Source organism: Narcine bancroftii, chromosome 6, assembly GCF_036971445.1.
Source record: "Narcine bancroftii isolate sNarBan1 chromosome 6, sNarBan1.hap1, whole genome shotgun sequence".
NCBI lineage: Eukaryota > Metazoa > Chordata > Chondrichthyes > Torpediniformes > Narcinidae > Narcine > Narcine bancroftii.
This window is the reverse complement of record NC_091474.1, coordinates 223115314-223138923: the sequence shown is the minus strand read 5'-3', so window position 1 is coordinate 223138923 and position 23610 is coordinate 223115314. Positions and strand designations below refer to the sequence as shown.

The following is a 23610-nucleotide window of genomic DNA, read 5'->3' as shown; positions in this document are numbered from 1 at the left end:
CTTGCCTCAAATCACATTGACAGGCATTCATCTTTACGTGTTCCATTTCCCTGAATGGTCCTTTCAGGTGAAACAGTAATCGACTTGCACTTATTCCAATTTCACTATTACATTCAATGCTCTTGGTGGGACTAGAGACATATTGGATAATTTTGCAGTATACCTCCATTCATTCCACAGATGTGATCCCCAGCTTCTAGATGCTAGTTACTATAATTCTCTGCACCCCTACCCTTTGAAACACTGCAAAGAGCAATAAAGTCTAATGTGATCTTAAGGAATATCTTATCTTCCACCCAGGCACAATTCAGTCCTCAACATGAAATTCAATATTTTCAGATAACCTGTTTTTCCAGTTTGTGGGAGAACTGGCCAATATTGTTTTAGCCACAAGGGAAACTGAGTGTGTTCAGGGGGATGGGTATGCTCTGTGAGGAAGGCACCAAATCTCACCGATAGGCGGGAGGGAATTGACAACCTAGGGGAAAAAGCATCTGCAGACCTTTTGGGTTTTAACATCTCTTTCTCTTTATATTTCAGATTGTGTTGCTATATCTACCTAGATAACATGAATTACAAATGATAAGATCAGCGGTGTTGTGGATGGTGTGGAAGGTTGTCATAGGTTATCTCAGATTAGAGACAGGATGCAGACTTGGGCAGGTAATTTTTAAAATGTTTAAATTTAAACATACAGCCCATGAGCTTGTGCCGTCCAATTACACACAATTAACCTACACCCCCAATACATTTCAAAGGGTGGGATGAAACCAGAGACCCCGGGGAAAACTCATGCAGACACAAGGAGAAAGTACACACTCCTTACAGACAACACAGAATCCCAATCGCCACTGCTGTTAGTACTCTCTGTGACACCCAAGTGGCAAATCAAGTTCAATCCAGATAAGTGTGAAGTGATGAAGTTTAGAATGTCTTGAAAGCATAGTATCTGATTAATGGCAGGATTCGTAACAGTGTTGAGGAACAGAAAGATCTTGAAGTCCTGGTCCAGAGAGCACTCAAGTTTGCACACAGGTTGATAGGGTGGTTAAGAATATATATGCCATGTTGGATTTTATTTGTTGGGAGATGGAGTTCCAGAGCCATGTTGCAGCTCTACAAAACTCTGGTTAGACCACACTGGAGTATTGCGTTCAGTCTGGTCACCCCATTACATGAAGTTTTGTGGATGCTTTGGAACGGATGCAGAGATTTACTAGGATGTTGCCTGGATTGGGAAACATGTCAAACAAAGCAAGGTTAACAGAGCTAGAGGGGTTTTCCCTTTGGAGCAAATAAGGATGAGAGGTAACTTGATATAGAAGATTATGTGGGTCATATATCAAAGGACGTCCGTTTAAGATGAGTGAAGGGAAGTTTAATGGAAATATCAAGAGTTTGGGGGTTGCCTGGAATGACGGTGGAGTCTGGTACAAATGGAACATTAAAAAGACTCAAAAATATAAAAAAGAGAGCTATGGGTGTGAAGTAGAGGAGGATTAGGTTGTTGTAGAGTAGGTTTTCAGAGGTTGGCACAACATCATGAGCTGAAGGACCCGTATTGTGCTGTAATGTTTCATTTTATAGGAGATGAAGAAATTTGTTTTGTGTGCTATTCAGGAAAGTCAATGCAGGAAGTGCAAAATCAAACAGAAGTACAAAGTATAACATTGTAGAGAAAATATTCTGTTAAAACAGTGCAAGGGTAGCATAATTTTACTCATGAGAGATCTCTTTAATAGTCTGATGATGGAAGCGAAAAAAGTGTTCTTTCCAGCATCTGTATTTTTCTGCCTTTTAAGTTTCAAAAACAGGGATCACTGCACAATCCAAATAAACAGGTAAGGATTTTGTTACCTTTGAAAAAGATCAAAACCTGTCTGAATGTGCCTTTTAATTGATGATTTACTGAAAGCATGATTGTGTGAACCACTGGCAAAACAGGGCTTGGACAAATTGGTCATCCACTTCAGATCTGACTTGACTTTGGCTTGGCTTCGCGGACAAAGATTTATGGAGGGAGTTAAAGTCCACGTCAGCTGCAGGCTCGTTTGTGGCTGACAAGTCCGATGCGGGACAGGCAGACACGGTTGCAGCGGCTGCAGGGGAAAATTGGTTGGTTGGGGTTGGGTGTTGGGTATTTCCTCCTTTGCTCGCATTTTAACTTGTTGAAAAAAAAATTAAGTTCAAGATTAATCGCTTGTTTAAAAATCCAATGCTGTTAAACGTAGAATAGTTCCAGCATAGTCAATTTCACAAGAGGTAAATCAATGTGGTGTGCAGAAAATACACACCAAAAAGTTCAATATCTGATTTTGCTGCATTAGTAAGAAAAAATTAATAACCACTGAATTCTCTTCAACATGAGAAACAACTCATTTGATATGATTTAAACTGATGATAACTGCCCTCCCCCACTACCTTTGCTGCACATTTCATTTCTTTCACATTCTGAGCATTCAGTCTGTAGGTAATACATCCAATCTCTGCTTTTCTGAGTGGAAAGTTGAAGTACTCCCATATTACAGGTCAAATTCATCATCTTTCCATTGAAGCATGATGCCAGCATGAACTACTACCCAAATAATTAGCTTACAGTTTAATGATTGACAAGCTGATTCAGCGAGGTCAGGAACTGTTCAGTCTGTCCCATTCCACGTGAAACAGGACAAAAAGAACCTTTTGTTTGCCTCCTGTACTTCATTCTTCCACTCACGTCTCCTCCACACAAGCCAAAAATATCACAAAGGTCAGAACAGCTTCTTGATGTCACCATCCATTCCAAATCTATTTGATCTTTCTTTCAACCCCAACTACAACAACAGATCCAACACTGGTTAATGAATAGCTATCAAAAGGTTACTGAAGTCCCCCTGCGTCAAAATGCTGGGAGATTAATTTCTCAGTCATGTCCAGAAGACAGTCTTTGAACCCAAAGCACAACTGCAATCCTCCTTGTCACAACTTAAAGACTCCAGTGTACACTTTTCTTTCTATTTTTCTGCTGGAGGTTCACCATTCTATTGCAGGTTGACATACACAAGTGATATTTTTTTTACCCCTTCCTTGAGCAGAGATCTGCTCCAACACTCCAAATTGGACAAAAAATTGCTTCCTGAAAGAAAAAAAAAATCAGGGATTATGATAGACATCTTCAAGCTGAACACAAAGATCATTTCAGATTTACTGTACCATGTAGGAAGTAGGAGAAACATTAAATTATTTTTTATTGAATTTAGCAGGTTTACTCACATAATGAGGCTGACACATTGCCGTTAGTTCAATTGACCTAAAACTGTTTTGCCGCTGATTTTCATTTGTCCTCAGCATCTGATGCTTCTCATGTCAGTGTCCCACAATAGTCAGTTATCATTGATGGATTCCAGTTGCCTTGATACTGATTTTCCAAGGTAACAATGTCCTGGTGAAACCTTTCACTGTGTTTGTTACTGACTGCACCAAAATCAGCGGGTTGATGAACAGGTGGAAAGCAGAAAATGAATTTTCAATGGCATGTTGCATTTCGTGGTTTTGTCTGTTTGAAGCAGACTTAAAATAGGCTATGTGCTTTTTAAAAAATGGTATATGATAAAGCCCAGGAACAATAAAGCCCCCAGAAAGAGGTTCAATGTTGGAAAACTGCAGTCAGACGAAGCGAGAGGAAACTTCCAGGCAAACCTCAAAGCAAAGCTCGACGTTGCAACCCGCCTCACGGACCCGTCCCCTGAAACCCTCTGGGATCAGTTGAAGGCTACCATACTGCAATCCACTGAAGAGGTACTGGGCTTCTCCTCCAGGAAAAACAAGGACTGGTTTGACGAAAACAGCCAGGAAATCCAGGAGCTGCTGGCAAAGAAGCGAGCTGCCCACCAGGCTCACCTTACAAAGCCGTCCTGTCCAGAGAAGAAACAAGCCTTCCGTCGCGCATGCAGCCATCTTCAGCGCAAACTCCGGGAGATCCAAAATGAGTGGTGGACTAGCCTCGCCAAACGAACACAGCTCAGCGCGGACATTGGCGACTTCAGGGGTTTCTACGAGGCTCTAAAGGCTGTGTACGGCCCCTCACCCCAAGTCCAAAGCCCGCTGCGCAGCTCAGACGGCAAAGTCCTCCTCAGCGACAAGATCTCCATCCTCAACCGATGGTCAGAACACTTCCAATCTCTTTTCAGTACCAACCGCTCAGTCCAAGATTCCGCCCTGCTCCAGCTCCCTCAACAGCCCCTAAGGCTAGAGCTGGATGAGGTTCCCACCCTGGATGAGACATATAAGGCAATCGAACAACTGAAAAGTGGCAAAGCAGCAGGTATGGATGGAATCCCCCCAGAAGTCTGGAAGGCTGGCGGCAAAACTCTGCATGCCAAACTGCATGAGTTTTTCAAGCTTTGTTGGGACCAAGGTAAACTGCCTCAGGATCTTCGTGATGCCACCATCATCACCCTGTACAAAAACAAAGGCGAGAAATCAGACTGCTCAAACTACAGGGGAATCACGTTGCTCTCCATTGCAGGCAAAATCTTCGCTAGGATTCTACTAAATAGAATAATACCTAGTGTCGCTGAGAATATTCTCCCAGAATCACAGTGCGGCTTTCGCGCAAACAGAGGAACCACTGACATGGTCTTTGCCCTCAGACAGCTCCAAGAAAAGTGCAGAGAACAAAACAAAGGACTCTACATCACCTTTGTTGACCTCACCAAAGCCTTCGACACCGTGAGCAGGAAAGGGCTTTGGCAAATACTAGAGCGCATCGGATGTCCCCCAAAGTTCCTCAACATGATTATCCAACTGCACGAAAACCAACAAGGTCGGGTCAGATACAGCAATGAGCTCTCTGAACCCTTCTCCATTAACAATGGCGTGAAGCAAGGCTGTGTTCTCGCACCAACCCTCTTTTCAATCTTCTTCAGCATGATGCTGAACCAAGCCATGAAAGACCCCAACAATGAAGACGCTGTTTACATCCGGTACCGCACGGATGGCAGTCTCTTCAATCTGAGGCGCCTGCAAGCTCACACCAAGACACAAGAGAAACTTGTCCGTGAACTACTCTTTGCAGATGATGCCGCTTTAGTTGCCCATTCAGAGCCAGCTCTTCAGCGCTTGACGTCCTGCTTTGCGGAAACTGCCAAAATGTTTGGCCTGGAAGTCAGCCTGAAGAAAACTGAGGTCCTCCATCAGCCAGCTCCCCACCATGACTACCAGCCCCCCCACATCTCCATCGGGCACACAAAACTCAAAACGGTCAACCAGTTTACCTATCTCGGCTGCACCATTTCATCAGATGCAAGGATCGACAATGAGATAGACAACAGACTTGCCAAGGCAAATAGCGCCTTTGGAAGACTACACAAAAGAGTCTGGAAAAACAACCAACTGAAAAACCTCACAAAGATAAGCGTATACAGAGCCGTTGTCATACCCACACTCCTGTTCGGCTCCGAATCATGGGTCCTCTACCGGCACCACCTACGGCTCCTAGAACGCTTCCACCAGCGTTGTCTCCGCTCCATCCTCAACATCCATTGGAGCGCTCACACCCCTAACGTCGAGGTACTCGAGATGGCAGAGGTCGACAGCATCGAGTCCACGCTGCTGAAGATCCAGCTGCGCTGGATGGGTCACGTCTCCAGAATGGAGGACCCTCGCCTTCCCAAGATCGTATTATATGGCGAGCTCTCCACTGGCCACCGTGACAGAGGTGCACCAAAGAAAAGGTACAAGGACTGCCTAAAGAAATCTCTTGGTGCCTGCCACATTGACCACCGCCAGTGGGCTGATAACGCCTCAAACCGTGCATCTTGGCGCCTCACAGTTTGGCGGGCAGCAGCCTCCTTTGAAGAAGACCGCAGAGCCCACCTCACTGACAAAAGGCAAAGGAGGAAAAACCCAACACCCAACCCCAACCAACCAATTTTCCCTTGCAACCGCTGCAATCGTGTCTGCCTGTCCCGCATCGGACTGGTCAGCCACAAACGAGCCTGCAGCTGACGTGGACTTTTTTACCCCCTACATAAATCTTCGTCCGCGAAGCCAAGCCAAAGAAGAAAGAAAAAAAGAAGATATGATAGGAAACTTTTAATGTGATTTTTGATCAGCAGCCCAAAATCCATAAAATAAATCCAAAAGTGTTCAGGAAGCAAAATCTTTATTACCCAGTGAAAACAATCCACAGTATCGAAAGATCCTTAGGCTGTGTCTGAACTCAGTGATCTCTTTCTTTCTTTTTAATGTATTTATTGTTTAACATAATAAGCATACATAATACAGTAAATGTCAATTACATAATGAATCAATTATATACAAGCAAATAAATACCAAAGGGAGAAGAAAAAATGGACATATGTACATATCTACATTAATAGTCAGCTCACACCAAGACACAAGAGCAACTTGTCCGTGAACTACTCTTTGCAGACGATGCCGCTTTAGTTTGCCCATTCAGAGCCAGCTCTTCAGCGCTTGACGTCCTGCTTTGCGGAAACTGCCAAAATGTTTGGCCTGGAAGTCAGCCTGAAGAAAACTGAGGTCCTCCATCAGCCAGCTTTCCACCATGACTACCAGCCCCCCCACATCTCCATTGGGCACACAAAACTCAAAACGGTCAACCAGTTTACCTATCTCGGCTGCACCATTTCATCGGATGCAAGAATCGACAACGAGATAGACAACAGACTCACCAAGGCAAATAGCGCCTTTGGAAGACTACACAAAAGAGTCTTGAAAAACAACCAACTGAAAAACCGCACAAAGATAAGCGTATACAGAGCCGCTGACATACCCACACTCCTGTTCGGATCCGAATCATGGGTCCTCTACCGGCATCACCTACGGCTCCTAGAACGCTTCCACCAGCGTTGTCTCCGCTCCATCCTCAACATTCATTGGAGCGACTTCATCCCTAACATTGAAGTACTCGAGATGGCAGAGGCCGACAGCATTGAATCCACACTGCTGAAGATCAAACTGCGCTGGGTAGGTCATGTCTCCAGAATGGAGGACCATCGCCTTCCCAAGATCGTGTTATATGGCGAGCTCTCCACTGGCCACCGTGACAGAGGTGCACCAAAGAAAAGGTACAAGGACTGCCTAAAGAAATCTCTTGGTGCCTGCCACATTGACCACCGCCAGTGGGCTGATATCGCCTCAAACCGTGCATCTTGGCGCCTCACAGTTCGGCAGGCAGCAACCTCCTTTGAAGAAGACCGCAGAGCCCACCTCACTGACAAAAGACAAAGGAGGAAAAACCCAACACCCAACCCCAACCAACCAATTTTCCCCTGCAACCGTGTCTGCCTGTCCCGCATCGGACTTGTCAGCCACAAACGAGCCTGCAGCTGACTTGGACATTTACCCCTCCATAAATCTTCGTCTGCGAAGCTAAGCCAAAGAGAAAGAAGAATTAGTTGTAATAACTCTATCCAGTAATAAACATAATGAATGCAACCATGTCAGATCCATTATTAGACTGCTATATTAAAAAAAGAAAAAAGAACTAATCTAATCTAATTCCCTCCCTCTAATCACAGATCTCAACAGGAAGCTACAAAAGAGCTGGAGGACATTTCATATTTGTAAAGCTTAAAAAAATAAAGTTCAGTTCCAAATGTACATTTAAAATTAAATATAGAGTTTGAAACATCTCCCTCCAATATTGTGAGGTTTGGATTCATCCAAACCACTTGAATTAAAGAAGCTTCTCTGTCTTACATTTATCACAATGAGATTTACATCTGAAAAGATAATAAATAATTTAACTTTAGACATATGAGCCCTATGTACAACCTTAAATTGTAATAAGCAATGATGGGCACATAAGGATGTAATATTAACTATCTTAAAAATTAGATCCCAAACTTCACCTGATAATGTAAGATTGGCAATTTTAATTTTAACTAGATGGGCCTGTCTCAAACCCACTAGCTTATCATAAAAAAATGGATATTAAACCAGTATGAGCCTAATCCTCAGATTGCTCTTTTTGACATAACTGGAGAAGATGATATTCGCCTAACTCCAATTAAATGTCGTACTCTGTCTTTTGCATCTCTCCTGGCTGGTCGTGCAATAATACTCTTTTGATAGAAGGATGCTGCCCCACCTACTCATGCTCAATGGGTGAGGGACATTATGTCCTGTTTAAATTTAGAAAAGATACATTATTCAATTAATAATTCAAATATAAAGTTTTAAATGTTCTGGGGCTCAATCTTGAATTACTTTCCTAACCTCTAGATACAATATTTTTTTTAATTTATATGCCATTTTAGTCTATGAACAAAGTACATACTTTCTTTAGTCATATACCTTGGTCCAGGGAATAGGGTTAGAATTACACTGTATGTTAAAAAAAAATTCTTTTATCATGTTGAATTATGGTTATATGTGCTATTTAGCATGTTGAGTCATTAAACTTGTCATCTGTTATTAATATATATTTCATAAATGTTTCATAAAAATATAAAACATAAAAAATATAAAAGCATATGCATGCTTGATAAGTTATCAAATTTGTCATTTGTTATTACTAATATGTATTCCATAAATGTTTGGTATATGCATGATTATATTTGAAATTAATAAAAAATATTTTTAAAAAACGTTTATTTCAAATACTCTTTATTGGCAAATTATATGTTGATTGTTTTGTTTTTAAACTGAAGTTTAACAAAAGATGGGCCTCCAATTATAAAGCATGTTACATAATCCTAATCATAGGCATTATTTTTAAGTAGGATAAACAACTACAGATGCATAACCTTTTATCCGGTTCATCAGGACCGTTTATCGGAACCTTCCTGATTTCAGAATCACTTTGATTTCAGTCCCTTTAAGCCTGCCTATGTTGTGATGTCATCTCCCGTCTCCCCCTCCCGAGTCACGCTGCTGTCTCTCTCCCCCACCTCGCCCACCTGAGTCATGCTGCCATATCTCCCCAACTCGCCCGCCCGAGTTACACTGCCATCTCTTCCCCACCTAGCCCAAGTCACACTGTTGTGTCACTCTTCCCACCCCTCACTGTACCAACGCCAGGGAAACGGCCCCCTTCCTGGTTCCCCTGCGCTGGGACAGTGGTTTCAGCTGCGTGGGGGATTATGTCTAGCGACAAAGGCATTGAGCTGCTGCCAGGCCAACTGAAAGTCCCACGGTGCTGGATGGATGTCAGTATATGGTGATTTGGAGGTGCTTATAAAGTAGTGGAACGCAACACAATACACAGGAGTTGAGTGAGGGTCGCATCGGGTCATGTTTGGTGCCAAACTCTGTCTTTAATGAGCACATGTCATCTACCAAAAAAGTGCTGGTTTTTGGATAAAAGGTTAGGCACCTGTACCATTTTGGCCAAACAAGTTCCCACAAAACAGAAATGTGATAAAATCCAGATATGTAATTTCAGCATTTCAGATGAGGGATTCATGCTGGTCAGAACTCTGGGAACTTTCCCATTCTTTCATTTATGGTGTGAAAAATAAAAAATTTAAAAAAAAAAAAAAAATATGAAGAAAAAAAAACAAAAAAAAAAACTTGACAACTGTTTTGCTGAAGTACTTTCAGCAATTGATTTTTGATTCTTTGTCTGTGGTTTTTTCACAGTGGTGTCCATTCTAACACTACAAACGATCTCAGTGTAATGGATAAAGAAGCCATAAATGAAGGCAAAACGGACACATCACTGACGTCTGAAAAGGAAACACTGCCGCACCACTACTGAGCTCACTTGAAGAACGGCTACAATAATGACAAATTGGAGGAATAGCAGGGATTGCTTAAATAGCTTCTGGAAAGGAAGAAAATTGTGAATTCTTTTGTAGAGAAAACATCAGTTTTGCTTGCACTCCTGCCTTTTTTTTTATTTAACATTCACATGCAAGTTCAATGAACCATTCGATTTCTTTTCATGAAATTACTATCGATGACTTCAATGCAAAAACAAATGGTAAAATGAATTCCAATTCTGATGGAAAAGATGTGTTATCTCTCGGGAGCACCATCTGCACCCAGGACGAGGGCTTCCAAGGCAGATCATCAAAGATGTCCTCCTTCAAACAACATGGCTTTTCCTTTACCACCGGCAACTCTCACTCACCCACATATCGCCCATTAACAGCAACCCAACGTCAGGATTCCACTTGTCCTCACCAACCACCCTACCAGCCTCCACATCCAGCGCGCCCTCTTCCACCTACTATGTGATTCCACCACAAAACACATATTCCTCACTCCTCCCCTCTCTGCCTTCTGCAGGGACCACTCCCTTCATGTCTCCCTTGTTCACTCCTCCCTTTCCACCAATTTCCCCCTTGGTACCTACCCCCAAGACACTCCTTCCTCATCACCAGTCGGAGCCCAAAAAGTCCTTCCAAGTGAAGAAACATTTCACTTGAGAATCTGCAGGGATCATTGATTGCATCCGGTGCTCTCGTTTGGTCTCCCCTATATTGGAGACCAGATGCAGACTGGGAGATTGTTTTGCTGAACACCTCAGTTCTGTCGGATCTCCTAGTGGCTACCCATTTGAATTCCCCATTCCCTTGTTGACACGTCTGTCATGGTCTCATGCACTGCCAGACTGAGACCACCCACAAATTGGAGGAACAACGCTTCATCTTCTGATTGGGCACCTCCAACTCAATGGTATTAATATGCAAGTCTCCTCCCACCACCTCCCCCCCCCCACCTTTCTTCCTCCCCTGTCACCTTCCCCCAGCTCCGTCTCTCCCTTCCATCTCCTTTCACATAAATTCTGACCTTCCCCTCATCATATCTAATTAACACCTCTGTAGTTCTAGGTTCTTCCCCCAGCTGGGGCATTGTCTGAATTCTGAGATTTTCTGCTTCTGAGTCATTCAGCTCATTCCTTGGCGAAGGGCTCAGGCCCAAAATATCTTTGCTTTTCATGGACGCTGGAAAACCACTCGAGTTCCTCCAGCATTTTAACGTGTTTTTATTACAATCGTCTGTCCATATGAATCACCACAAATGATCAGAGGTCGAAATCAAATTGGATTACCCAACTCCGTAGAGAATATCCTCAAGTGCCTGCAGAAATTGATGATGGCTCCTCCAAACAAATTGTCACGTCAGCCAGGAGAATGTCTCATCATTGCACAAGGGATGAGAGCATCATTACTTAGTTTCAGAACACGTGCATTGTGTTTGACTTGTGTGCTTTTATGGCCTCTGCCCAAAGACACCCTCAAAAGCAAACACCAAATAGTGCTCCAAGTGTAGCTAGGTGAAAGATCCACACTGCTCCACCCAAAATTTATTGAGGTTCTTGTTCAAGTTGATGACCATTCAAGTTCAAGTCAAGTTTAATGTCATCTGATTCCACAAATGCAACCCAACGAAACAGTATCCTCTGGTCCTTGGTGCAAAATATGAGAACACACAACCACTGATAACATGCATAGAGACAAACATTACATATGCAGGACAAGTATTCATATATACACAAATATTTTTTAATTGTTTCATGAATATGAAAGGTTAGTGTGAACAGTTCCTTTGATCGTTCAGCATTCTCACTAATCCTGGGAAGAAGCTGCTCCTCAACCTCTGAATCTATTTCCCAATGGGAGCAGCTGAAAGATGCTCTGTGCAGTTCATCAATGATTTTGCGTGCCTTCTTCAGACAATGATCCGTCCGGGTTGATCAAGTTGATTGGGGGGGGGGGGGGGGGGTGAGGGGGTTGAGAACTCTGGCACTCTTATAGTCCTATGTATTGATCTCTGATCCATTTCCCTGCAGCAGAATGTACCATGATTGTACATGGAGTAAAATCCCCGTTGTCCGGAATTCAAGCAACCAGCAGCCTCAAGCAACCGGCAAAAAAAATTGCAGAAAATAAATAGGTAAAAAACACAAAAGTTTAAAATTGGTGCTCCCTAGCAGACAATCCTCCAATCCACGCAACATGTAATCTCAAGCAACTGGCAAATTCACTTACCCGGCATCTGCCAATCCCCATAAGTGCCGGATACTGGGGGTGGGTTTAACAGTATATTCCATAGTCCAAAATTAGTGTTGAGGAAGCCTCCAAAGCAACTTTTGAAACAATATTTACAAAATCAATGGGTTAAGTGCACAGTTCAGAGGCATCTGAGGGGCTGGAACATGTGTTTGCTCAAAAAATATTCAAAAGTCCTAAAGATACAGACTGCTCGGGGATTGGATTCTTCTGGATTTTCGGACTCTCAGGCAGAATTTCTAAAATTCAAATTTAAGGAGAATAAAGAGATGAACAGGTAAATTTTGAGTTTATTACCAAAACATTTTTTTCCATATAAAATAGTTATGAGCCCAGAGGACCCCGAAACCCAGCAGCAATAAATATTCACCAAGACAAATGGTAACTTAAACAAAAGTTGCTTTTGATTGTCTTTAAACATGAAAACAGAATCACACTTTAACTTATCACTATTGACTTAACTAACCTAACTTAATCCCCTTCTAATTCTGAGTGCACTTGTATGTAATGTGTGTGTGTAAGTTCAGAAAAGTTCTTTGGTTTACAGTCCAATCCCACTTCTCACTCATCCAAGTTCACTGGTTGCAAGTCATTCTTATACTGTGCACAGAATTTAACATTTATGAAGTTCACCAGGCTTTGGTGTTTGAAAGGTAAATGTTTACCACTCAGGAAGGTTCTTGTCAGTTTTCAGAGAGAAATTTGTTGTACGTTGGACACCCACAACTGATTCATTTAATCAGCCACTTCAGTGTCTTGCCGAAAACACTTGCCCCCTCAGGGCTCTCCAGATGATAACCTCTTTCTTTCAGGTCACCATAGAGTGCCTTTTTGTTTCTCTTATTTCAAGCGAAACATTGGACAGCCAGTCCTCTCCTCTTGCATGAACCACAAGGGTTTTGACCAGGCTGAACTAAGCACTCACAACCCGTTTTCCAAATGCAGTTTCCAACAAGCTTGCCAGCTTGTCCTGTTCCAGTCCCAGCTGCTGCTGCTGCTGACTGTAACACTGTGGAACTGATCTCTGTGTGTGTGTGTGGTCTCTTTCTCTCTCTCAGAGAGAAAGCCTGTTTGACTATCTCTGCTTGCAAAACCACATGACCCTCATAGAAAAGCAAGTTCCACTCTAGATAGAATGCGGATCCGTCAAGTTCTTTCATCTGTTGCCTTTTGTAAACAACAATCCATTAGTGAAGTCTCTTGAGCACTCTCCAAAGCTTTTGCAAAGGCTCTGAGGCCGACATGTCAAGCATGAGCAGAGCTCCAGTATTTTAAATAAGATCTATTTTAAAGTGTTTGTATGTGACCTACTCTTTAAAACAAAACCTGCCCCAATTTATCTCCCAAAAACATATCTATATAATCAGTCACAGTACAAAAAAAACAAACATTTATTCGTTCATTTCCGTCACTTCTGGGTGTCTGTGGCGATTACGTATGCATGCACGAGTCTGCTAAATTTAAAATGTTTGAGAAGCCCAGATTCTTGGGTGGTCCAGATTTCTCGACTTTTACTATACCATGCTTATGGAATACAAATGGAATTACTAGTATATGGCTTGCACTGAGAAAAGCCAACATATGAATTGCACTGTTCATAAATTTTTTAAATAATAACATTATTTAGCAAATGAAAATTCACAACCCGACCAATCTGCCCTTCTTTTTAACCCAGAACACTGAAGCCAATTGTAGCGGTTGACTTGTATGCAGCCACCATGCAATGAATGCAGAAACCTTGGTGCTCCATACACAGCACGAACTATTAAAACATAATATGCTCTCAATGAAAACATAATATGTTCTCAATGATTCTACCTTTAGTTCAGCTGCACTCTCTTTCCAATATGAAGGAAAGGCACTTCTCCCCGTAAAATCGGTACAATTAGCAGTGCCCTGTTCCAGACACCAATGCTCAGAAAAAGAATTCTCTCATTGGAAAACTCATCGTTGTAATATTCTTCCTGCACCATTCCCAGAAACAATATGAAAGAAAGGGTGAGCTGCAGTGCATAAAATAACATTCAACAGATACACAGGATGGAATTTAAGGCTGTAATACAATCTTGGGTTTTAAATTACATAAATAAATTGCATGACATGTTATCTGAGCCCCTCAGTGTAACAGATTCATAACATCCTCTTAGCTATTTCTATTATATCATATAGAAATTGCTCTGCTGCAGGGTTACCTTTTAAACATTGTAGGAAACTGCATACATTGTCCTGAAGATATCTGTACAGAAGCATCATAAAATATAGGAGGAGATTGATCACAATTCATGTGATAATGTGATATAATGTTACAGACTCATATTACAGTCCACAGTTTAAGTTGCTGGAGAGCTTTACATCCAAAAGGATATGGGGCACTTACTGCCATCCAGTTCTATCATTGTATGTACAGCTGTGAAATCTTTGGCTTGGCTTCGCGGACGAAGATTTATGGAGGGGGTAAATGTCCACGTCAGCTGCAGGCTCGTTTGTGGCTGACAAGTCCGATGCGGGACAGGCAGACACGGTCGCAGCGGTTGCAGGGGAAAATTGGTTGGTTGGGGTTGGGTGTTGGGTTTTTCCTCCTTTGTCTTTTGTCAGTGCACACAAAAGCATTTACCTTCCCACCCTAGCCCCACACTCAACTCCACTCACCATTAATCTTGTTTCTCTTTCGCTTAAAGTTACTTATTCTCACATCCTTGTCCTTATTCTACTACAGAGCTAATTGGATCCCTGCAATCCACCATTCTTGGGAGAGATAGCAAGGCCCATTTGAAGACTTCCCTGACTATGCAACTGAGATTGGAATTTCATTATGCTTGGTGCCTCAGTGTCAAGATTCTTAAAATCTGATTGATCACAAATTAAAACTCATTCATGTGCAGAGATTACTCAACATCAATAAGAGCATGATTACTTCAGTATGTAGAAGCCCTGTTATCAGGCTGGGGCATAATGTTTGAGGTTTTAACATTGAATGTGCACTGAAGAATGCTACTGAAGAATGCATTCTGGAGGTACATCCGAGCACCATATTCCACGCTAATCAATCTTCTATTTAGTTTTAAAAATAAATGTGTTTCTGATCCTTTCCCCACTGGCAACACTTCATGGTAAAATACAGCACATACATTTTAATAAACCACCATTAAGATATTTGAATCCACTACTTTTCAACATGTTTACTCTAGATACTCATGTAAGAGTCAAGTTTTTAAGACCAAATTTTGGGATCAAATTTGAGGGGGTTTGATTTTTACATGGGTCATACTTTTGACCGCAGTAAGCACCTGCGTTGAACAAGGCATCGGGGGCTCAGATGGCCAGGACCAGGTGGAAAGTCCACGTTTGGGGCATCGGGAGCTTGGATGGGCAGGTGCCCGAGATGAGAATCTGCAGTCGTGGCATCAGGAGCTCTAATGGGCGGGTGGCTGAGGTCCAAAAATGAGGGGCGTTTGTCTTTTAAAAGGGTCATACAGAAAACACGCCATTTAGGGGTCAAAAAAGGGAGGTCGACTATTACACGGGATCGACTATTACACAAGAATATATGGTACCTTAAGATAACAACTGTCTAATTTTAAACATCTAATTGCTGTATAATAATTGGAGCCTACTGGAACAACTACATATTTCTAAAGTTGTTGCATTCTTACACTTCCACCTACCTGATCAATTTCCACTGTCACATTGCCTCTGGAGACAAAACAAGTTTAGATCACAGGAGGGCATGCAGCCCAGTATTATGTCAAATCCATTCTTATTGCTCTATACTTTCCATGTGCTTTTTAAATTCCTTACCATGTCTTCCATGTTCTATTAGTTTCTTTGCATAGATACTTCTCTCCACAACTTAGTGAGAGGTTATCAGTAGCAAATTCTCACTATCAAACTCCTCTTTTTCAATCGTCACATGTATTTTTTTCCTGGTGGACTCCAATTCATTTCATTAACTGCAGTTGAACTCAATCCACCAGCACGTCTTAACATAGAAACATAGAAAATAGGTGCTGGAGTTGGCCATTACATGAAGAGACCAGCTAATATTTTAGCTTAGTTCAGAGATAGAGCACAGTTAAGTGCTCTTGCAGCTCACGTTACCAAAATAAACCCCTGTGATTCATCCTCAGAAATAGTTTGTTTGCACTTGATGATATTGAGTGAGGTCTTGGTGGATGCTGTGGTGGGTCATTGGTGGCTTGTAACTACCAAAATCTATAGGTGGGGTAAGGGTGCAGGGTTGACCAAGTTGCCGAACAGGGATTACTCAAAGATGTACAGTAAGTTAACAAAGAGGTAAAAGCTTGGGGATTAGACAGACAAAAACACAAATTCAGCAACACGAAATTGACACCTCTTGCCATCATTCATGATGGTAAAGTGGGGGTGGGGGAGGGGGGAAGAGGTTGAAGGAATCCCACACTTGTCCAAGTGATCTTATGGGTATGGACTTGTCTAGTCCTGGCATCTACAAACTTGGGTAAAACAGCAAACATGTCCAGAATTTCACCATTATGTCAGATTTGCATTTCCAATATCTTTCTTCTTTGGCTTGGCTTCGCGGACGAAGATTCCAAATGCACCAGGATGCCCCAATTTGATCAGGCTGAGGCATTAAAAATGCTGTGAAAGAAATTGGCATTAAAATTTATCCCCCTTCCAATACTTCAACCTTTCAGGGGTGATCAAAAGTTATCCACTCATTGTTGTGGCATTAAGCAGTAGATCACAGCAGTAATTCTGAACAATTTTGTAGCCTTGTAAGGGACCAAACTTGCAACATTTTCACCAAGATGGTCCACAAGGGAGTTTACGCCATAATTTTTCTTAAAGGTGAGTGACGACTTTGTATCATGGACATAGCTGCCACTTTGGCAGGTTACAAATACCCTGAAGCTGCATCCCTGACAAATAGCTGGCTGTTTGGTGGGAAAGCCCTAATATGAAAGGTCTGGAGGAGTCAAGAAACTTCAAGGGGCTTGGATCAGAAACATGTTGATGAGTTACATGTTTACTCAAGGGGATGGGGAAATTAATCCCTTTGCTCCTAGTCCACATATAGCACTGGACCAGATGGGCCTCTCCAAGCCCAACCTGCAGCACAGTGCAGAGGCAGGACCTCTCTCAGCTGGCTGCATGAACCAGTCTTGATGCAACATCATGCCATGTGAAACAGCGGTGTACAAAATCAGCTGGCTCTTGTATGATTAATGGAGATTAATTTGTTCACGTACTTAAAATACATCTTAAATGCATTTTGAGTGGAAACTAAAAGTGTACACAATAGTGTAGGGAATAAAAGCATTTTGAAAAGAAAGAAAGCAAATGAACTGGGAGGAGATTCCTGCAGAGAACAATGAAAGGCACTGGGCCAAATGGACTGTTTCTGCTCTACAAATACTGCATATGTACTGGATGTTTCCTGTACACCTGGCAAATAAGCCACAATGGGGCACTTAAACAGCACTATTCACTTCATCATGCAAAATCATGAATGAATGGCAGAGCCAGATCCAAGAATAAATTGTTCATTTGCATTCTGCTAAGGTGCAAGGGAATACAGGAGTGGAAGGAAATAATTATTTTGCGCTCACACTTCAGGCAATGAAATTCACTCAAGCATTTCTGAGCAAATGCACAACTTCAGTTCAGTCGCCTAATCGGGGTGGTGCTTGTGATGTTTCTTGTATTACAATAAAGAAACTTGGGTTCTTTTTAAAACAACTAGATTTATTAACTAAGCAAACAGCCCAAAGGACAGAACATCACATGCCAGACCTCATGTGGAGGCATCCATCTTGAATCTACCCAAGATGCAACAGCATTCCCAAGAGGCAACATTCCCCAGATGCTATACACTGTCTCCAACTCCTCCTGGTGGTAGCACTCTATCACTACATCCCCTTTCCTTGAGATGTTTAATTAAAGATGACATGCTAATAAAGAATTTTTGCAATTTAAAATTCAACACAAACGTAACATGAACATCACCAGCACTAACTTTTAAGTGTGCAATTCTTTTTCTTTTATAGATTCATCCTGTCAGGTGCTTTGACAATTCATGTGGATCTTCTTAATACAGGTTCTTGCGTTGGCTCTGCTGATCCACTGCTCACTACTCTCTAGCACTGGTGGTAATTCCTCTATTTTTGTGCAGACTGAATCCTCTGCATTTATCTGTTCCTGCAGTAACTCTGACATTTTCAGCAAACTCCTTCAATTTATCCTCAGTATTTGATCATCTGTTCCGACAATGTAGGATCTTGGATTTACTTCTCCAGAACAGTCACCTCTGAATCTCACTACGTCATGTCATGTTGTGCCAATGGCCTTAAGTTTCTCACTGACTTGTCATAATTTGCCTTTTTGTCTCCCTTTGCAGACACTTCGGTTTCTGTTTGACATCTCAGTTCTTATTTGGGTCTGCAAAGTAGGGAAGTGTGGTGCATAGTCTGTCCCATAAGAACCTCAGCAGGTGAAGCTCTGTAATTCAATAGAGATCTGAGCTGCTGTCTAGCGTTTTCTTGAGCATGTGAACTCTTTTCTCTGCTTTACCGTTTGACTGTGCATGCAGAGGACTTGGAAATTATACTCTTCTGCAAAGTTACGGAATTCTCTAAATCTGTAGCATGGTCCATTGTCACTGTAGATAATTTGAGGAAGATCGAATTCACATATTGGATCACACAAGCAGCTGGGCATGCTAGCAAGAAGTGCAATCTCCAGATAGTTCAATAGATCATCAATAACCAGCATGTAATTCTTTCTATCCATATGGAACAAATCAGTCCCAACTTTCTGCTATGGTTCTGCTGGTACATCAGTTATTATCATGGGTTCCTTTGTCTACTTTGCGTGATTTTTTTTTTAAACAGGTCTCACAGCTTGAAACCATCCTGTCAGTGTCAGCATTTATCTCTGGTCAATAAACAGCAGTTCTGGCCCTCCTCTTGCATTTTTTAATTCCAAGGTGCCCCTCGTGCACCTTTTCTTAGAATCTCTTGTCTCAGTGATTGAGGAATAACAAATCTGTTCTGTCTGAGTAGAAGCCCATTGACAACACTCAGCTCAGCTCTGATGTTGTAGTATGGCTGACATTCACCTCGAGGGCATTCTTCATTCAGATTCTTGATAACCTTCTGTAGAACTGTGACCTTTTATGTTTCAACTGTGATCTGCTTGGATTTCATGTCAGATAACGAAAGAGACTCAGTGTTCAGATTCACGTGGAGATTCATATCTGTCTCTGTGGAACTCTCATTGATTGCTTCACTCTGCATTGTTGCCCTGGATAACGCATCAGCTTGCACAATAAGTTTCCCTGGTGGGTACACCAATTCAAAGTCACAACGCTGTAGCTTCATCATCAGTCTTTGGATTCTTGGTGACATTTCACTGAGATTTTTCTTGATTATCGCTATTAATGGCTTGTGGTCAGCTCTGCCACCAATATTGGTAGATCATACGCGTAACTGGAATTTCTCGAGCCCATTGACCAGACCTAGACACTTTCTCAATCTGTGAATATCGACATTCAGATGTTGTTATGGTCCTTGGTGCGTGTGCTACTGGCCTCCAATCTTCTCCTACAGCCTGAAGTAGTTCGGCACCTATTCCATCTTTTGAAGCATTCGTGGATATTTTTGCCTTTCTGGATCCATCAAAGAACGTCAAAAGTACAGGTTCTGTAGTTAGAATGTTCTTCAGTTGTCCTCATTCTTCCTTGTGGTTGTCTGTCCATTTGAATTCACATTTGTCTTTTAACAACTTCCTTAGGTACATTATTTTGACAGACAGGTTTGGTATGAATCTATGAATGAAATTTATCATTTCCTTTTTTGTCAGTGGGTCTGGGCATCTCTAAAATTCCTTTCTCCTTGCTCTTGTCTGGTTCGACACCTGCCTCTGACAGTTTATCTCCCAAAAAAGTGATTTCCTTCACACCAATCTGACTTTTTTTCTCTGTTTAACTTTAATTCATACTTCTGGACACGCTGCAGCACTTTGATGAGCCTTTCGTTGAGTTGTTTTTGTGTGGATCCCCATTGGATCATGTCATCCATGTACACATGTACCCCATCTATGCTTCTATGATGTGCTCCATTGTCCTGTGGAACATTTCCAGAGCTGAGGAAATTCCAAAAGGCATCCTCAGACAGGAGTATCAACCAAACGGTGTATTAAATATACAGTATTTTATGCTACCATCATGCAGTTTTATTTGTCAGAAGCCCAGGGATGCATCCAATTTCATAAAAACAAAGCTTTGCACCAGCCATCTCACTTGTAATTTCATCCCTGTTTTGAATCTGATAATGTTCAAATCTTTATATTGGCATTCAAGTCTTTCAGGTCCATGCACACATGGAGGTCACTGTTCTTCTTTTTGACACACACCATTGAATTCACCCATTCTGTGGGTTCCTCCACTTTGTTTATGATCCCTAGTGCCATCATTCAGTCAAGTTCCTGCTTGAGCTTTTCTTTTAGTGGTACTGGAACCCACCTCGGGCCTGCACAACTGGCTGTGCTTCCTTTTTTAACTGCATCTTATAGGTGAATGGTAAAATTCCAAACCCTTTGAAGAGGTCGAGAAATTGATCCAGTATTTCCTCTACACTGTTCTGTGCATGGTCATGTGATACACCATCTTGACTAGGTTTAAGTTTTCACATGCTTTGTACCAAGCAGTGTATAATGTTCATCTGGGACGACTGTGAATCTGAGGTGGTGCTCTTTTTCTCTAACTTTCACCTCGAGTTTACATGTACCTTTCGCACCAATGTACTGTTCATTGTATGCTTTAAGCAGAACAGGATTTGCATGGATGTATGGCTTTATCTTCATTGCCCTGATGTCGCGCTCAGAGATCAAATTGACCTTTGCCCTTGTGACTAACTTGATAGGAATATTTGTTCCATTTGTATGCAATGACACAGTTTATTTATCCTGTTCACTTCCTGCACCACCATGCCCACAAAAAGTGCATAGTTTCTTCTATAGTGTGTACACTTTTAGATCTGTTTAGTTTCCCTTAGGAAAAACATTGCATAGTGATTCTGCCCTTTGCACTTATTACAGACTTTTCCATAAGCTGGGCATTGCTTTGGTGCATGTTTAATGCCACTTTGTGTACAAGTGAATGTTTCTCCATCTTTTTGTAGTCTCCTGTATCTCATATTTTGTTTGTGTGTGTGTCCAGACACTGTGGCTGTGACTATGCCTTCATTTTCAATGGCATTTACACCATCACCGAATTTTTCGCGTGCTGCAGAGCTAATTCATTGCATGGCAATATCTTCACAGCTCCAGCAAAGGTAAACTCTGTCTCTTGCAGCATTCTCTCTCTCACTTTCTTATCATTAATTCCAAACACAATTTGATCACGGATCATTGAATCTTGCAGCGATCCAAAATTATATGTTCTTGCTTTTAATTTTAAGCCTGTTAAAAAAAGTATCAAAGCTCTGTCCCTGCAGCTTCATGCGCAAGCAAAACACATACCTCTTGAAGTTTTTATTTTTCTTTGGTGAACAGTGTTCATCAAACATCTGGATAACCTTGTTGAATTTGCTCTGGTCTTCTGCCTCAGCAAAAACAAATGTGTTGAAAACCTTTAGTGCTTGAGAGCCCACCATAGTAAGTAGCAGTGCAATCTTCCGTGCATCCGGTTCAGTTTTGATTCCAATGGCTTGCAGGTAAAGCATAAACCTTTGCTTAAACAACCTCCACTCATGGTCAACATTTCTAGTCCATTTTACAGCATTAGGAGTTTTTAAACTCTCCCTATTTTCACTGCTGATATTGACTGTTACTCCTTATGCCCACTGTTTCTTTTTTTTCTTTTACTCCTGTGCACAGCAGAACTTGGCTGTTTCTTCCACTCCAGGTACCATGTGATGTTTCTAAAGAAGCTTGGGTTCTTTTTAAAACATTTATTAGCTAAGCAAACAGCCCTAAAAACAGAAAATACACATGCCAGACCTCATATGAAGGCATCTATCTTGAATCTACCCAAGATGCAATGTCATTCCCAAGATGCAACATTCCCCAGATGCTCCACACTGTCTCCAACTCCTCCAGGTGGTAGCCCTCTATCACTACAATGCTGTTGAGGGAAATCCATTCCATTATACTGGAGGAAACTTTAGAGGCAATGGCGAATGCCAAGCATTTGTGAGAGTTTCACCAGAGAAATTTGGAGACTGTTCATTCCATCTTATCTATACTGGCTAATGAAGCTTTTCATTCGAGCAATATCAAAGAGGATCAGACAATCAATCTGAATGGCAAGATAGGCTCAAGAGGCCAGATGGCTCCTGTTTTGGTCCTGACAAGTAAAGCAATTACATTCAAAAGCAGTTTTTTTCTTGAAAACTGGAATAAAAAAATGACTTATTATGTGGCATGGTGAGCCAGAAAGAAGGAGTATAAAAATTACAGATCTGCTAACCAGTCCTTTGTGTGAATGCACACTTATTGTCAATAAGGATCATTCAGGTTTGTCTTAAAAGTCACACAAATCTGGCGGTACAGCTGGAGACAGACAAGAATACCATCAATAGAACCTCTTGCTAAGCAGTGAACAAAGAAAATTTTGCATTTCTCTCATCTGCCTAATACACAAATTGAATATCACTGTGAATGAATCAATGTTCTACTAATGAATGGGATCTCCAAAATTCATACAACGACTTCCACTAATGGTTTGAGAGCAACCCCCATCGATACGTGACACTAATTCAGTTAATCAAAATGAGCTGATCAGACAGGTTTGGGACAACATTAACATTTTAATCAGACAAAAAGCATTCCAATCTGTGTTGAACTTCCTCATCGGTGCATTGGCGATAGATCATAAATATGCTCATAAATCCTTGAGCATGACAAACTCTCAGAACACGTGCTGCCACCCATCTCAAAACCTACTACTGCAACTCCCGCCATTAATCTCTAGCTCATTAACTGGACTGTACAAAGTGAACCAGGCTGTTTTTTTTTTAAACAATCCTTCCACTCTTATCAGTTCCAGTCCTTGTGTCAGAGAGATTTCACTGTATTGGAATGATCTGAATGCATCAGATTCCACTGGTTGTAAATCAGTACATCATAGTAAAATGAAAACATCGTCAATAACCCACATTTAAAGGCAAAGTATGCCTTAGAACCCATGATCCGTGTGAGTCGATTGCCACAAAATATTGAACTACTAACTTCAAAAGGTTCAAAACAACATATTAATCCAGACAACCGCAAGTTAATGTGCCATGCACAGGTGTTGCAACACCACCTCAGTAGAGTAGTCAGCCGAGATGCTGCTTTTGTACATTTCTACAATACCTCCACCGAGAAGTGAAGAGAATTCTGACTGTTGTGGGTTGTTACTGATTCAGGAAATGATCCTGAGTGAAGAAAATTTCTCACTCCAATGAAAACAGTAAGATGCATTTGGAAGATTACTTTAAACTTTTTTTCTTAATGGTGTCTATCCTTCCATTATTATCCCACCTCCTTGTTTAACCTTGGTTTCAATTTCTTTCAATCAATTGGTTAGTCAAAATCTCAGGTTGATAAACTTCACAAATCGAGGATGACAAATTTTCTTTCCACAGATGCTATTTCCCAGATTCATTGTTGTATTTAT

At 41.6% G+C, this 23610-nt stretch overlaps 1 protein-coding gene across 9 annotated transcripts in view; it reads right to left on the bottom strand.

Annotated features, from left to right (window-relative positions):
* sobpa (sine oculis binding protein homolog (Drosophila) a) overlaps positions 1-23610 on the bottom strand; it is a 427151-nt gene that overhangs the window by 289406 nt on the left and 114135 nt on the right. For 2 of the 9 annotated variants that reach the window (XR_011340735.1, XM_069887496.1), the window contains exon 1: positions 3060-3713. The exons of 3 other annotated variants lie outside the window; for them this stretch is intronic. Coding sequence is in view for 4 of the 6 variants with exons in the window: in XM_069887496.1 (XP_069743597.1) it covers positions 3060-3215 (156 nt within the window). In the remaining 2 variants the exon portion in view is untranslated. Of the gene's footprint in view, positions 1-3059; positions 3717-23610 lie in introns of those variants that run through there. 4 more of the 9 variants (XM_069887501.1, XM_069887500.1, XM_069887497.1 and 1 more) reach the window with 4 other exon arrangements.